Here is a 14,840-nt window from a genome sequence, read left to right on the forward strand (position 1 = left end):
GCAATAAATAATGCCTTTGCTAGGCTTATCAGTACAAAAAAGGGGCAAATTCGCCCAAGTGCAGAGGTAGAAAAGGATGACAAAACATAGCAGAATATCCAAGAACTGAGAGACACCTAGAAATGATGCAGCATCCACACAGTGAGAATACTGGAAAAGACAAAGGAACAGAAGAATAAGTATTGATGGCTGAGAATTTTCTGAAATTCACGACAGATCCAGAAATCCCAGAAATCCCAGCCTGGATAAATATCAAAAATTATAGCTAGGCATATCAAAATTCAAATGACATGAAATCAAAGAAATTAAAAATCTTGCAAGAGAGAAAGAGCACCTTACCATGAGGGAGGAACTGGAATCTGAATTGAAAGGCACTTCTTTTCACAAAGGCAAGCAAGAAAAGGTAGACTAAGATCTTCAAAACATGGAAAAACACATATCAACCTGGAATTCCAATCTAGCAAAACCATGTCCCAAATAAATAAAGGCATCCACACACAAACCAAAGCTCAGTCAACTTGTCTGAGATCTGTCTCAAACAAATGTCCACAGGAGATCTCTGAAAGAAGGGAAGTGGTATGCCGGACAGAAGCTAGCTCCCCAAGGCAGAGAGGACCCGGCGCTCTCCACCACGATCCTTCCATCCCACAGCCTCAGCTGGCTTCAGCTTCTTTCTCCCTCTCAGTTAAGTTGGTTTTGTGTGATGAACACAGCTTTGTGCTGGACTTAGTGGAGAGTACGGAAACAAGAACCCCACCACCACCAGAGTGAGCTCTTGGTGGATTGTTGTAAATGGTATTTATGATATGACACTAATATCATTTATTAGACATCCGAGTGCCCCTCATGTATCAACACATACACTCCTGCCTTCCTCCCCCCCTCTCTGTCTTTTTCTCACACACACACACACACACACACACACACACACACACACACACACACACACACTGGGGTGGGTGCAGGGACCAGGAACAGACTGAGACCTAAAGGTAGCCATCTGCTGTAGTGCTGAGATTTGTGTCCTGCACAGGACAGCCCGGAACAGGCTGGACCCAAGGTGCTTTGCTCCTGAGTGAAGCAAGCCTTCCTCATCTGCACTCCCTGTTGAGAGAAACCGCTTTTCTGTCTGCTGATCTTCACTGCTACTCATTTGTTTTCTTGTTTACTGCCCCCCTCAAATACGGGCACAATCGAGGATCAAGGGACGGCCCCTGACAGTGCTGGTCCAGATGGCAGTCACTCTGCCAGCGTCAACGAGTGGTACATGGCCATTAAGAACGGTGCGAGCAGGAAGCCGTCAGCCAGCAACAGGAGCACAAGCACCGCATTTCCACACAGCACCACTGCCAGCGTGGGGGTCAGAAGGAATCCGACCAAACAGTTCCGACCGCTCGGATTAAAATGACTACTTTTGATAATGTCCTTACCGCTAGACGACTGGCTGGAAAGCCTAGAGCTCGCCAGTGCCAATGATTACTTTGTGTACCTACTGGCTGTTTGTACTATCCACCACCACATTTTCCCCTTGAGTAATAGCAACTAGTGTTGCTTACAAGGAAAGCCGCATTTGTGAAAAGCAAGCTATGGCGTAAAAGGAAGGTACCAGATGACAGGCATTTGATCTGGACTTGCTTGTGGGCCTTGCCACTGGCCACCTCTAGGACTTAAGTCTCAGTTTCTTCATGGGGAAAATAACAACCTCATGGATTTAAACACAGGGAAAATATCAATTTCTTATGCTTAAAGAAAGTCCTTAGGGCCAGGCGGTGGTGGCACACACCTTTAATCCCAGCACTCAGGAGGCAGAGGCAGGCAGATCTCTGTGAGTTTGAGGCTGCCTGGTCTACAGAGCGAGTTCTAGGACAGCCAGGGCTCTTATTCGGAGAAACCCTGTCTTGAAAAACAAAAACAAAAACAAACAAACAAAAAACAAAAAACAAAAAGAAAGAAAGAAAAGAAAAGAAGAAAAGAGAAAATCCTTGGGACTGGGGAAATGTCTCAGTGGGTAAAGGTGTTTGATGCACAAGCGTTAGGCCCTGGGTTCAAATCCCCAGTGCCCACATAAAAAGCCAGCCATGGCTCTGCACCTCTAACCTCAGCGCTGTTGGGGGCCAGAGACAGGAAGGTTATGAGGCTCTCTGGCTGCCTGCCTCACTCCAGGTTTAGTGAGACCCTCGAGGAAGCATGGCAGAGGGACAGAGAGGGACACCGCAAGTCCTCTTCTGGCCTCCGTACACATACACGTGCACACATTACACAAGTGCCCACATTACACACGTGCATACGTTACACATACACCTGCAGCCCTACACACACATGAAGAAGCCACTGCAGGAGGTCGTTTAAACTGCCAAGGGCTGTGAAAACACTGACAGTGGTGGAGACCGTGGTGACGGGAGGGGACGATCGTGGTGAACTTTCTAAACCACTTTCACGGGTGCTCAGTTCAGAGTGAACTCTTCCCACGCTCTAGCATCTCTAGCAGAGGAAAGCCTCTCAGGTCTGGGCAGTGCTGACCCTCGCTCGGGGGCTCACAGCAGCTGTGCTTTTCTGGCACAGGAGCTGCAGAGGCCCACGGTGCTTGCTGCTTGCCTCCCTGTCAGAGGACATCTGCAGTCTTACAGTTTGAGAGACACTGGATTTCCTGCCGACCTGACCACCAGGTCCCAGTCCTGGTTCAGCCCAGTGCAGGAGGCTGACTCTAACCTTTGATAGCCACAGGGAACAAGATATTTAGGACTAGGCTCTTGATCATGCAGAGGCTGGCCCTCCATGCCACCAAATGAGTGCTCGGGTGCATGTTCGAAACACCAGGTTCTGGCACCGTAGCACCTCTGACTGGGAGTCAGTAACAGAAAATCACAAACCTGTTTGAGAACCATGACCAGGAGATAGGTGTGTACAAGGTGTGTACAAGAAGGCAGAAGGATTATATTTACATAAGAAACAAATTAGGGATTACTTTGTACAACTGTCCCAGTTTGCCTTCCTATTGCTCTGACAAACACCATGACCAAAAGGAACTTGGGAGGGAGGGGTTTATTTCAGGTAACAGTCCATCACTGTGGAAAGTCAGGACCGGAACCTGGGGATGGGAACGGAAAGTGGAGACTTTTATCAGAACACTGCATACTGGCTAGCATCCACCTTGTTCAGACAGTTTTCTCATAAAACCTGGGACCACCTGCTCAGGGGTAGCCACCACCCATGGTGGGCCAGGCCCTCCCACACCAACCAACAATTGAGACAGTTCCCCACAGACATGGCCATGGGCCAGTCTGATCCTGTCAGTGTCTCAATGGAGACTCCCTCTTCTGAAGCAATTCCAGGTTGGGTCAGGTTGACATTGAAAACCAAGCAGCACAACTCTACTTGACATCCTTGTGACTGACATCTTCTCTGCTCTCAGGTGGATAATCACGGCTTATCCTGCACTTGACCCAAGAGACTCTCATGAACAGACTTGGGTTCAGAGTCTGGTGTGGTCTGTGGAAAATGATACATACAGCAGGTTGCACAGCCCAGAAGTCCCTGAAGAACCACTCTGAGTATTTTTCTAGTGTTTTGACTTTGATCCATCTCATTTCATCTCGAGCTGCATCCCACTTTTCACCATACTCTGACAGTGGGGTCCGAGAAATGCTCTTGCCACCTCCTCCAGACTTGTGGGGATCCTAGAAACGTGGCAGGCCTCCTACCTTCCTGAGAGGAAGACCATGATTATACAATTGTATAGAACAGGAAAGAGAATACCCAAGGACCATGTGTGGATGCCAAATCCATGCTCTGGTCCAGGTCCTCTTCCACTCTTCTAGACCCTAGCAAGGGGAAAGGACAGGGCTGGCAAGATAAGAGGTCCAGATAAGAGGTGTCTCCCCAGAAATGTTGTTTGATTCCATTTGCTACTCGTTAGTTCTTTGCAGTCCTCAGACAACTCCCCGACCCTTTCATCTAATGAGACGAGACGCCAAGAGACAACTCAGGGCAGGAGAGCTCACCTATTAGATTAGTTCACTGGTGACAGACGCCTTCTCTGAGGACTTTTAGCCATGCTCTCGGCTCTGAGGCTCTTACCAGAAGTTAGTATGTTTCTTTGACGCTTTGACGCACACTGACTCCACCTACTCCTGCCCTGCCCATCATCTGCACTGGCCTCTGGTGGTGGCTTCCTCTTTTGATTTCAAACCAAGACTCAATATCCTCAGTGGGGAGTAAATCTATATATTTTCTTCTCCAAGAACCAGTCTTTCTTTTTCCCTATAGATTCTTTGTTTTCAAAGAATAAGTGGATCGGACAATCTGCCAGTTATAAATTTAACCTTTTTGCAAGTGACAGTCCGAAACTTAAAAATTAAGACTATAAAATGAGGGCTGGAAGGATGGCTCAGTGGGTAAAGGTACTTTGTCACCAAGTCTGAGAACCTAAATTTGATTCTCACACTTTCCATAGAGAAAGGCAAGAACACACTCCTTCAAGTTGTCCTTTGACTTCCACATATATGGTGTGGCACATGTGTACACACACATGTGCACATACACACACATCACTCAAATAAATAAATGTTTCTTAAACATATTTTTTAAAAAGATTATAAATGGCCAAAAACTAGGGTTTTATCAGTATGAGCTGGCATGTTTTATCTCATTGAATTGTTTAATTCATGTAAAGAGCTTTTATTTTTTTAATTTTATTTAGATTTAACAGGGTTTCTTTTAAGAATTGAAATATGCTGAAAACATTGCAAATTACACTCTCTTTCAATAGCATTAGATTAGAAGACTGGGTTTTCTGAGAGTTCCTGCAGACTTCTGTGATCACAGTTCCATGTGATCTTGTGCGATTCACTCAGTCTTAGGTCTGCGTCTATAAAATGGGGATAATGACTTACCCCTGTGACTGTGGGGCTGATTTCAGGCAACGCACATCAAAGTGCTTTGTAAAGCTTTTCATGTAACTGCATATGTGTGTGCCTGGTGCTGGCCCTACCGTTTCCAAGGCCTGTTCAAAGTCAGCATGAGGCCTTGTCTATTCACTTAACCTTAGCTTCTCATCTCAACCCCTGGGCCTTAAAACCCAGTGTCTCTGCCGGGCGGTGGTGGCGCACGCCTTTAATCCCAGCACTCGGGAGGCAGAGCCAGGCGGATCTCTGTGAGTTTGAGGCCAGCCTGGGCTACCAAGTGAGTTCCAGGAAAGGCGCAAAGCTACACAGAGAAACCCTGTCTCGAAAAATCAAAAAAAAAAAAAACAAAAACAAAAAAAAAAACCCAGTGTCTCTTGCTTCCTCTCTCCCAAACCCAGTCTCTTCTGCATTAAGAAGCTCTCAATTCTGTGGTGATATATTATATACCCTAATAAAATTTGCCTGAAGGTCAGAGGACAGAACGAGCCACTAGATTAAACATAGAAGCCAGGCAGTGGTGATACACACCTTTAATCCCAGCACTTGGGAATCACACGCCTTTAATCCCATCACTAGGAAGGAAGTGATAGGGCTGGGCGGAGAAAGGTATATGAGGTAGGAGACAGGAACTGGAGCCCCTTTCGGCTAGAGGCCTTTCGGCTGACCCTTTTCAGCTGAAGCTTTTTCAGCTGAGAACTCAGAGGCATTAAGTGAGAGGACTCGTGGAGTTGGCAAGGTGAGACGTGGCAGTGTTTTGTTCCTTTGTCTCTCTGATTTTTCAGCATTTACCCCAACATCTGGCTCCAGGTTTTTTATTAGAAGACCCTTAAGAATTGGTGTTACAAAGTTCAGCTTCAGTTGGTAGGGAGGTTCAGGCTGGACACAGCAGACATGGGAACCCACTGCACAGCCCTGGCTGGGATGCTGTCGACTTCAGTTACTGTAAGTGTTGAGCACTCCTGGTCACCTGGTAGCAGCAGTGTTCGTCAGCTTGTTTTCTATAAAGCCTCTAAAGAGAAGAATTCCTGGGCCGGAGAGATGGCTCAGAGGTTGAGAGCATTGACTGCTTTTCCAGCTCAATTCCGGGTTCAATTCCCAGCACCCACATGGCAGCTAACAACTGTCTATAACCAAGATCTGACACTCTCACACAGACATACATGCAGGCAAAACAGCAATGCATGTAAAATAAAAATAAATAAATAAATTACTTTTTATAAAAGTGGAGAAGAATTACTACACTTATGGCCGGGGTTTTGACTTAGCATCTCAGAGGTTTCCAGGCAGACTACAGAGGGTGACAAAAGGTGGGGGAGCTCTCCTTTGTACAGATTGGACTCATCACAAATTCACAAATTCAAGTCACCCTCAGTGGCCCAGGCCCCAAAGTTTGGGGTCACTCTGAGTCTCTCTTCTCACCTCTATCTAATGTCGAGAACCCTGAGGTTCTTTCCAAATGTTACAAACGCAGGGTTTCCTTTCACTCCCCGTGCAAACCTCTTCATCTGGATCTGCACACCTCAGATTAGAAGGACACGGTCTGTGGCTAATTGACACAGCTCCCGTATCTAAAAGCATGTTGGCAAATAGCAGCTGTTCAACACATGCTTGCTGGATGAAGGAGTGGCAGCTGAGCCATCTGATGACACCTGGGCCACGGCTGGTAATCCAGCTGCTGCTCTCTCTAGACTGTCCCCAGCCGCTGTCTACAGCATTTCCAGAGTCATCTTTACAAAACAGCACTCCCATTAAGTCATTAAGTCATCAGCACTTCCTCCTTTCTAAGAAAATGATTTAGACTTTACTCTTACCCAGTCTGTCCCTGCTCTACCTGCCCATTTTTCTTCCCCCAGCTCCCTCCACCAAGCTGACTTGTCTCCCTGATGAACAGACCTTCTGTGGTCTTCATGCGTGTTATATCATTCTCCCTGGAAAATGCTCCCTTTTCCTTTCAGCATGCCTGAGCCCATGAACAACTTTACCCTTAGAATCTCTAGAATAGGCTGGAGTGCCCTCTCCATGCTCCCATCTGCTGTACTTGAGTCTCCATTTAACCAGGTGCCACCATGTACTGCAATTTTCACCAAGTTAAAGTCTTTGCTCTGAACTTAGATTCTTTTGAATCCCATAGGGCACCAGCCACAGTGCTACCCAGAGAAGAGATTCCTGGAAGCCTCCATAATCTGGATTAAATATGGGCTGATACATGGTCCTACTCTGGAGATCTCATCTATTTTCCCTTCCCAGGGTGATCCATGTGTCCCTCTTAGGGTTTTCCTTGTTAGCTAGCTTCTCTGGAGCTGTGGGTTGTAGTCTGATTGTCCTTTGCTTTACATCTAGTATCCACTTATGAGTGAGTGTATACCATGTTTGTCCTTCTGGGTTTGGGTTACCTCACTCAGGATGATATTTTCTAGTTCCATCCATTTGCCTGCAAATTCCATGCTGTCCTTGTTTTTTACAGCTGAGTAGTACTCTATTGTGTAGATGTACCACATTTTCTTTATCCATTCTTCGGTTGAGGGGCATCTAGGTTGATGCAGGGGGGAGGGGCTTGGTCCTGCCTCAACTGAATGTACCAGGCTTTGTTGATTCCCCATGGGAGGCCTTATACTTTCAGAGGAGGGGATGGCACGGGGGGGGGGGGGGGGGGGGGGAGCAAGAGGAGGGATGGGAGGGGGATCTGTGGTTGGTATGTTAAATGAATAAAAATTTTCTTAAATAAAAAAAAGACGGTCCTACTCAGGATGAAAAGAAAGGAGAAGGGGAAAGGAGGAGAACGAGGCTTTAGATTCAAACACCTGGATGTAAGTGGAGACATGGAGAGCGTCGGTGTATTGATACAGCAAAGAATCATTGATGAAGGCAGCCATGGTTGCTCACCCTTGTAATCTAACACTAGGGAGTCGGAGGCAAGAGGATCACTGTCATTTGAAGCCACCATGATGGTGACACAATCAATATTCCTGTACCATGTTGTCCATCATTTGGTCATTCCCCAGCCCTTTCTGCTTCCAGAGGCTCCCAGATGGAATGAATTTTCTTCTATTCCACAGACTGAGAACCTCATATGAGTCCATGTGATAATGGACCTGAAAGGCCAATGGTAACTGTGTGACTGACGCTGGAAGTAGATCCTCGCCCATCTCTCAGGCAGCTGCCTTCCCTTCCCTTCTCCACGCTGTCTTAAAGGGGACTGTTCCAGTCAGCACTGAGACTGTGAGAGACCCTGAGGCAGAGGCTCTTAGCATGGCTGTGTCCATATGTATTCCTGAAAACAAACTATGAGATAATAAGTTCTGGTGTCCTAAGATATTAAGCCCAGGTAATCTGTTACAAAGCATTAGTAATGAATGCTGAGGTGGTACTCCATCTAGGAAGTGAGGATAAAATTGTGGTGAATATGGAATAACCTGACAGGACAGATACTCATGTATGCAAGGCTAGGGAGGACATAGGGATGACAGGACAGGGTAACCTCTATCAAAGGACAATCGGTACCTGTGTCGCCACCTTCATGGTTGGGGACAGGGGGAGGACAGGGTCAATGCCTACTCAAAGCTCTGCTCCCCACTATACAGCACTGGGACTTGGCTCTGTCCACACCTCTCCATGTCTCCTTGCACAGTTTCAGAACACTGCCTTTACTGCTTACCATCAGTCCCTTATGCCAGATCCATATTCAAAACACAAAGAAGAGTCACAGGGACTTAAGACTAACCACCAAGCTTCATCTGTAGTCACTCATTAGGAGGCCCATGGCAAGACTGCTCTTTTAAACTTAGTTTGAATTCAATAAATCATCTCTTAGGATATAGTACATAATGGGTATTTCAACCAAACTATATTATTTTTTTGCATACTATAGATACCAAAATTATTTTCATGATTTATTTTATATGTGTGTGTGTGTGTGTGTGTGTGTGTGTTTGTGTGAATTGTATACACTGTGTATATTAGGGGAGGGAGGCCCCCCGCAGAGGCCGGGAGAGGGTGTCAAACCTCCTGGAGCTGGAATCACAAGAAGAACTGAACCCAGGTCCTCTAGAGGGGCAGTACGCACTCTTAACCTCGAATCCAAATCTCCAGTTCCAAAATTACTTTAGTAATAAAGCATATACTGGAAGTACAAAACTGTAAACAAGTACCACGTGGTCTGAACATGATAAAAACCCAACCCATTTCCATTTAAACGTTTCCTTGAAGAATTTTAACGATTTCTCATCAAAAAGCAACAGCAACCTAGGACCCCTGACAACTGCCATGCCGCCAAGCAGCAGGCCTGAAAGGAGCCTCCAAGCAAGTATCCCTCAATTCCAAATTCTGACACAAACTTCAGGCATTTCCCCCCAAGAGATAAAGGCTCCTGGTGTTATTTACTTCGGGCTATAACGTGGCTATTTTACTTACCATTTGGAAGTCAGAGGAGACTGTAAGCTTTTGTCCACAGGTGCCATTAACACCTGGTGGTTTACAATATCTAGATACTTCTCAATGTGAATCTGTTAGAGAAAAGTCAAAGCTCAGGCCATTATGGTGGATGTAAAATACTCAGCTAATTTACTTCATTTCATTAGGTCAATACTTTGATTCGTGTAATTAAGCCCCCTCAAAATGCACAAAACATTGTGTGTTATTACATGCCTAAGGTATCATTAGACACCTCAAGGCCAAATTACTTCAAATGTCCCAAAAAGCATAATGAACAATTGACACTCAAAGCTTACGTAACCCGCAGCCCTCATCACAAATGAAACTTTATCAAAGTCAGTAGACAGCCTGGCTCTGTAGATGTGACCCGGCATAGTGACATGGAAGAATGTCTTTGTCCTACATGACCTTCAAGCAGTCATGGTGGTCCCCCTAAACCCAGCTCTGCTAAAGAACGACATAGGCCCCCATGAGAACCACCCGGTCCTTCCTTCTCTTTCCGGGATCTAATTTCCTGCCCAAAGCTTTACTTACTTTCAACCCCCGTTTCGGTCCTTTGGATTGCTGTCTCAAGATTTTGGATGTCTAGAGGGTCTTTTGTCTCCTCACTTGAGAATTTTGTTAATTTCTCCTTTAATTGATGAAGGTCCTCATGGACCTGAATGCAAAAATAAATAATACATAAATACATAGATAGATTGAAGTATGCGTTGTCTACCTATTGCAAATTTTGTTGTTGTTTTTTTTTTTTTTTTTTTTTTTTTTTTGGTTTTTCGAGACAGGGTTTCTCTGTGTAGCTTTGTGCCCTTTCCTGGAACTCACTTGGTAGCCCAGGCTGGCCTCGAACTCACAGAGATCCGCCTGGCTCTGCCTCCCGAGTGCTGGGATTAAAGGCGTGCGCCACCACCGCCCGGCTGTTGTTGGTTTTTGAGACATGGTTTTATGCAGTCTGGGCTAGCCTTGGATTTTTCACTAAGTAGCCAAGGATGACCTCGAACTGCGTCATCCTGCTGCCTCTACCTCTAGAAACTGGGATCATAGGTGTGCACCAACACACTGGTTTTTATTCAGTGCCTGAATAAAATTCAGAGACTGAATCCAGGATGAGGCAAGCACTCTAGCAACCGAGCCACATCCCCAGCCTGCAGTCATGGACAGTACAGACCTACGGTGGGCTTGGGTCATAGACACACTCGGCTCTGTGGTATTCATTAAAAAGGACTGCCTCCATGGCTTTAGGACAGCCCTTATTAGGAGGATTCTACCATCATCTCAGAGTTGGGACAAGAAGCCTTCTGTACCATTCTGTTTTGTGTTGCTACTAGAAACAGAGTCACGATGGAGGGTAGCCGGGATGGCTCCTGCTCTCCCAGGTGGTCAGGCAGGTGGGCCAGAGAGGGTGAGTCTTCGCCAGACTCTGATTGCTTCAGATGGGCTAAGGTAAGAAAACAGGGAACTTCCAGCCCAAGTGAGGCCCTAGCAGAGGCGACTCTTTCAAGAGGACAGCAAATGTGCCCACAGGGCCTGGTGGCTTTCGGTGCTCACAGGCTCTTCCACACACTGCTCTAAGGAAGCAGTTCTGTCTGTGTGCCTTTGATTTTGTTTTGCTTAGTGAGAAACGGAAATAATCCATGAAGCAGGGGTGGGGAGAAAAGCAGTATATGCCATTGCTTCAGCTGGCCCTGCTGAAGTGTGTTTTCCTTGGAAATGGTGAACATGTTTCCATCAGGCACCCTCGGGATCGAATCGGCATCATGGCACAAGGAAGCGGCCGACTCTCTGCGTGCATATTAGAAACCAAACTTCAGATAAATGCAGATGGCACTGATTATTTCGTGGGTTGCTGCCACAAGGAAAACATTTTGTTATGCTAATTCACAACCCCAGACACCTGTTTCAGCAACAGTCACACCAAGAGCACTCTGCAGACTGGGTTGCTAAAGGCATTTTGAAAAGTCTACCTGTGCTCTGGTAGGATAACTGGACTTGCACATTGGTCCAGCCTGTTACTGTTTACTTGGGGATGTTCCCACGGAACCCAGTGCCATATTCAAGAGGCAGAATTTGCATCTTTTCACTGATGCACATCAAAGTCTGGCAGACACATCTGATTATTTGTACTCTGCTCAAATCGTCACACAGAGCCTCCAGGGCGCACAGATTGATACTTGAACACACTCACTGTTTGCCTGTAGGGACCAATGATGAAGAGGCATGTCTTCTGATCCTTTTGTGCAAATCACCGCTGTGACCTGATTTGCCATCTACTGCTTGAAAACATGTGCAGTGTAAGGGGCAGTTCAAGGGGACAGCCTTACATTTGGTTCCTCCTACGAGTGAACTGGCTCTCTCCTCTGTATTTGCACTTCCAGGGATCTTTCTATAATGATGTCTTCCAGTCATGTGAGGGAGTGAGACTGAGCTGAATTATTCACCAAGGTACCAAAGGTTTTGGTTTTCCTCATCTGCCCCTTGTCTGGGCAACAACACTCCTGCATAGAGTTGTGAGGGAATGTGTGACAGGCCCAGCACGAAAGAACCCCAGAAGCGGCAGCTGCACGAAGCTCCTCGCACTGACTCTAAGCATCCAGTTTCCCTGTATATTATCCAGAATTTTAGCACCTCCTCTAGGTTTTGTTTGTTTGTTTGTTTGTTTTTGCCAGAACAGAATCATTTCCCTATTTTTTGGAATTAGTGGATGAAAGTGAAATAATGGGTATAAAAAATGAAGCAATACAGACTTTGTTGCCACATGCATGTGACCTGGACTCTTGCCTGAACCTGGGAGAGTTCTCACCTGGAAAATAGGGATTCACACTAGCTACTTCAGAATGGGAGTCAGAAATGATCTGTAAGGTGTTTGGTACAGGTGAGCCACAGAGGAGGGTGTGGGACCCTGCTCTCTGGATTGAAAGCCCTAGCAAAACTCACTGCATGTGGCCAGCTGATATTCGATCCTATTGCTGAGTGAAGTTGCTGGCTTCACTTTCTCAAGAGGGTTCTTAGGTTCTTGCCAGGTTATTTTGTCCTCTCCTCTTAAGATGACCTGTTTGTGTGACTGCACGAGACAAGTTCTGTGGGAAACGTCACACCAGACCTGGCAGGAAATGAAGTTCAATTCTAAGTTTCTATTTCTTTACTTACGTCTAATCTGCCATTTTGAAATTTTACAGGTCAGTCATTATCTCTATGAACATAAAAAAACATTACTTGCCATACAGTTTCTACTTAGAAACTATTATTGTTTTGACAGTCTGGGGACAGAGCCCTTATTAATAGAAACCCTTGAAAGGCTTAATGCAGCAAAGATTTGCTGTAGATCCTGAAAGATCCATGACACCAGATGCCACACAGTCGTGAGCAATGTAAAATTCCACTTTGTTCACTTCTACTCAGCACAAATGTTGGCTGATTCGTCTTCATATCTTGGAGTTACTCTTGACCTTGCTCATTTTGGTGTTATATGTGTGTATTATAAACCATGCCTAGGGACTGATGAGAAAGCCAGGGAAAACATCAAGCTGTCAACTTAGCTTCATTGTTTCCAAGCTACGTGTTAAGATATAGCTGCTGGACTTCTGTAATATACTTTCCAAAACTGATTAAAAAGGTGATTTTGATGGAAAGACCAGGGATCCTTCACTGTAGAACAGTATGTTAAATATACAGATACAAAGACACATATACATCTACACACGTGACCTATTGAAGGATCAACACACAGTGGATGTTATCACTTAGATCAAATTACTTTATATGTTTGTTCTTGACTTTCCTCTATAGACCGAGGCCTAATACTCGCCTAGCATGGTTGTTAGGGCTCCATGAGATAGCCTAGAGCTCCCGGCAAGGCCTGGCTCTCCCATATGCTGGCTATGACCCTCCTTGGATTCAGTTAAAATTATAAAAATACCTATATTATACGCCCTAAGGCAAAAGAAGTTGTAGTTAATAGAATGTTGCCAAATAGAACTCCATGAAGATCCAGTTCTCTGGTTCCCATATCTGACAATGGGACAGAACTTTGACAACTGGAATGATTGTGGAAATGCAAGCATTAGCTTTCCTGGCAAGTCACCCTGATAGTTTGATTACAACAGTATTAACTGTGTTGAAGTTTGCTCTAAGTACTTCAGATCTGTTCTTAAGTTCTTCTGTCTTGCTTTGCTTTCTGTTGCTGTGATAAACACCATGATCAAAAGCAACCTGGGAGGAGAGAGAGTGTTTCATCTTACAGTTACAGTCCATCTTTGAGGGAAGCTAGGCCAGGAACTCCAGCTGGGCTGGAACTTGAAACAGAAGCCATGGGAGAACTCCATTTACTGTCTTCTTCTCCCTGGTCCACACTTAGCCTGCTTTCTTACACAACACAAAACCATCTGCCCAGGGCTGGCGCATACACAGTGGGCTGGGTTCTCCAACATCAATCAGCAATCCAAAAATACCTCAGACTTGCCTACAGGCCAGTCTGATGAGGCAGTCCCCTATGTGAGCCTCCAGGGATAATTCTAGGCTCTGTCAAGTTAACAACGGAAGCTACCTATACCTATGTTTAACATGAATCTGTTTCACTCGTAGAAAAGGGTCTCTATGTATGTTAAATGTTAGGTCAGCTCTAATCACTTGTTTGTACTTTCTGAGAATTTGATTATCACAGAATCCTTCCTTAAAAAAATCAACCTATACAGTTTTACAAATAAATGTCTAGTTTCTAACATAGATCATCATCTTTTCATGCATTCTACACATACACACATAAATGTAAGAGAGTCATGAACTGTTGATGAAGGAATAGTGAACAGAAGGGTGCCTAACAGGCCTCTGTGCAGAATAAAGGAATGCTGTCATCATTCCTTACCCTCCAACCTTTGCTCACATTGTGTGGAGTCACAAGTCACACCATGGAGCATAAATAAGTTTGGATTGCTCTTTTAAATGCTACAGTAAGCTCTGTGGTGTGAAATGGACCTGTGCTGCCATTAGAGTCTGATGCTAACCTAGGGAAGGGCATGTTTCTTGAACCCTTTGATGCTTATGGCTCATGACCATATCACTTAGTCACGTGACTGAACCAATGTCAGGGAGTCTTTATGCAGATGCAGAGGAAGTAAAGGTTCCTAGCAGGCCACGCTGCAAACATTTGTAGATGGGATGGAAAATGGCAGAAACCCATGAGGAAACTTACTAGATGACACAGTCTAAGTTCTGAAAGTTCTAATTAAGGAGGTGATTTGAGGATACTGCTTTCAGGCTGTTCACAGGTATCATATTCTTTTCTTTTTGATAGTGATTCTTCTCTGGGTTAATTCAAAATTAAAATTGAAGTTATACAATTGAAACAATCTTAAAATCAATAAAGGTTTTACATTCCAAGCCCACTTGAAATAGAATTAGATAATTATGAATCGGTTGCCGGCAGTTCTCTTCACCTTCCTCAGAGCAGCTGTGACTATTCACAAGCATCCCTCAGGCCTGGCCATTAGCATCCCTCATTGAAGATGGAGG

General features: G+C 45.3%; 1 protein-coding gene across 1 annotated transcript in view; it reads right to left on the bottom strand.

Moving 5' to 3' along the window:
• Iqch (IQ motif containing H) overlaps positions 1-14,840 on the bottom strand; it is a 184,749-nt gene that overhangs the window by 167,170 nt on the left and 2,739 nt on the right. The window contains exons 2-3 of the mRNA XM_052763476.1: positions 9,877-9,993; positions 9,315-9,406 (exon numbers count right to left, since the gene is read on the bottom strand). Of these exons, the coding sequence (XP_052619436.1) occupies positions 9,315-9,406; positions 9,877-9,993 (209 nt within the window). The remainder of the gene's footprint in view (positions 1-9,314; positions 9,407-9,876; positions 9,994-14,840) is intronic.

The sequence above is a fragment of the Peromyscus californicus genome, unplaced genomic scaffold (assembly GCF_007827085.1).
Source record: "Peromyscus californicus insignis strain IS unplaced genomic scaffold, ASM782708v3 Scaffold_11__1_contigs__length_118956290, whole genome shotgun sequence".
NCBI classification, from domain to species: Eukaryota; Metazoa; Chordata; class Mammalia; order Rodentia; family Cricetidae; genus Peromyscus; species Peromyscus californicus.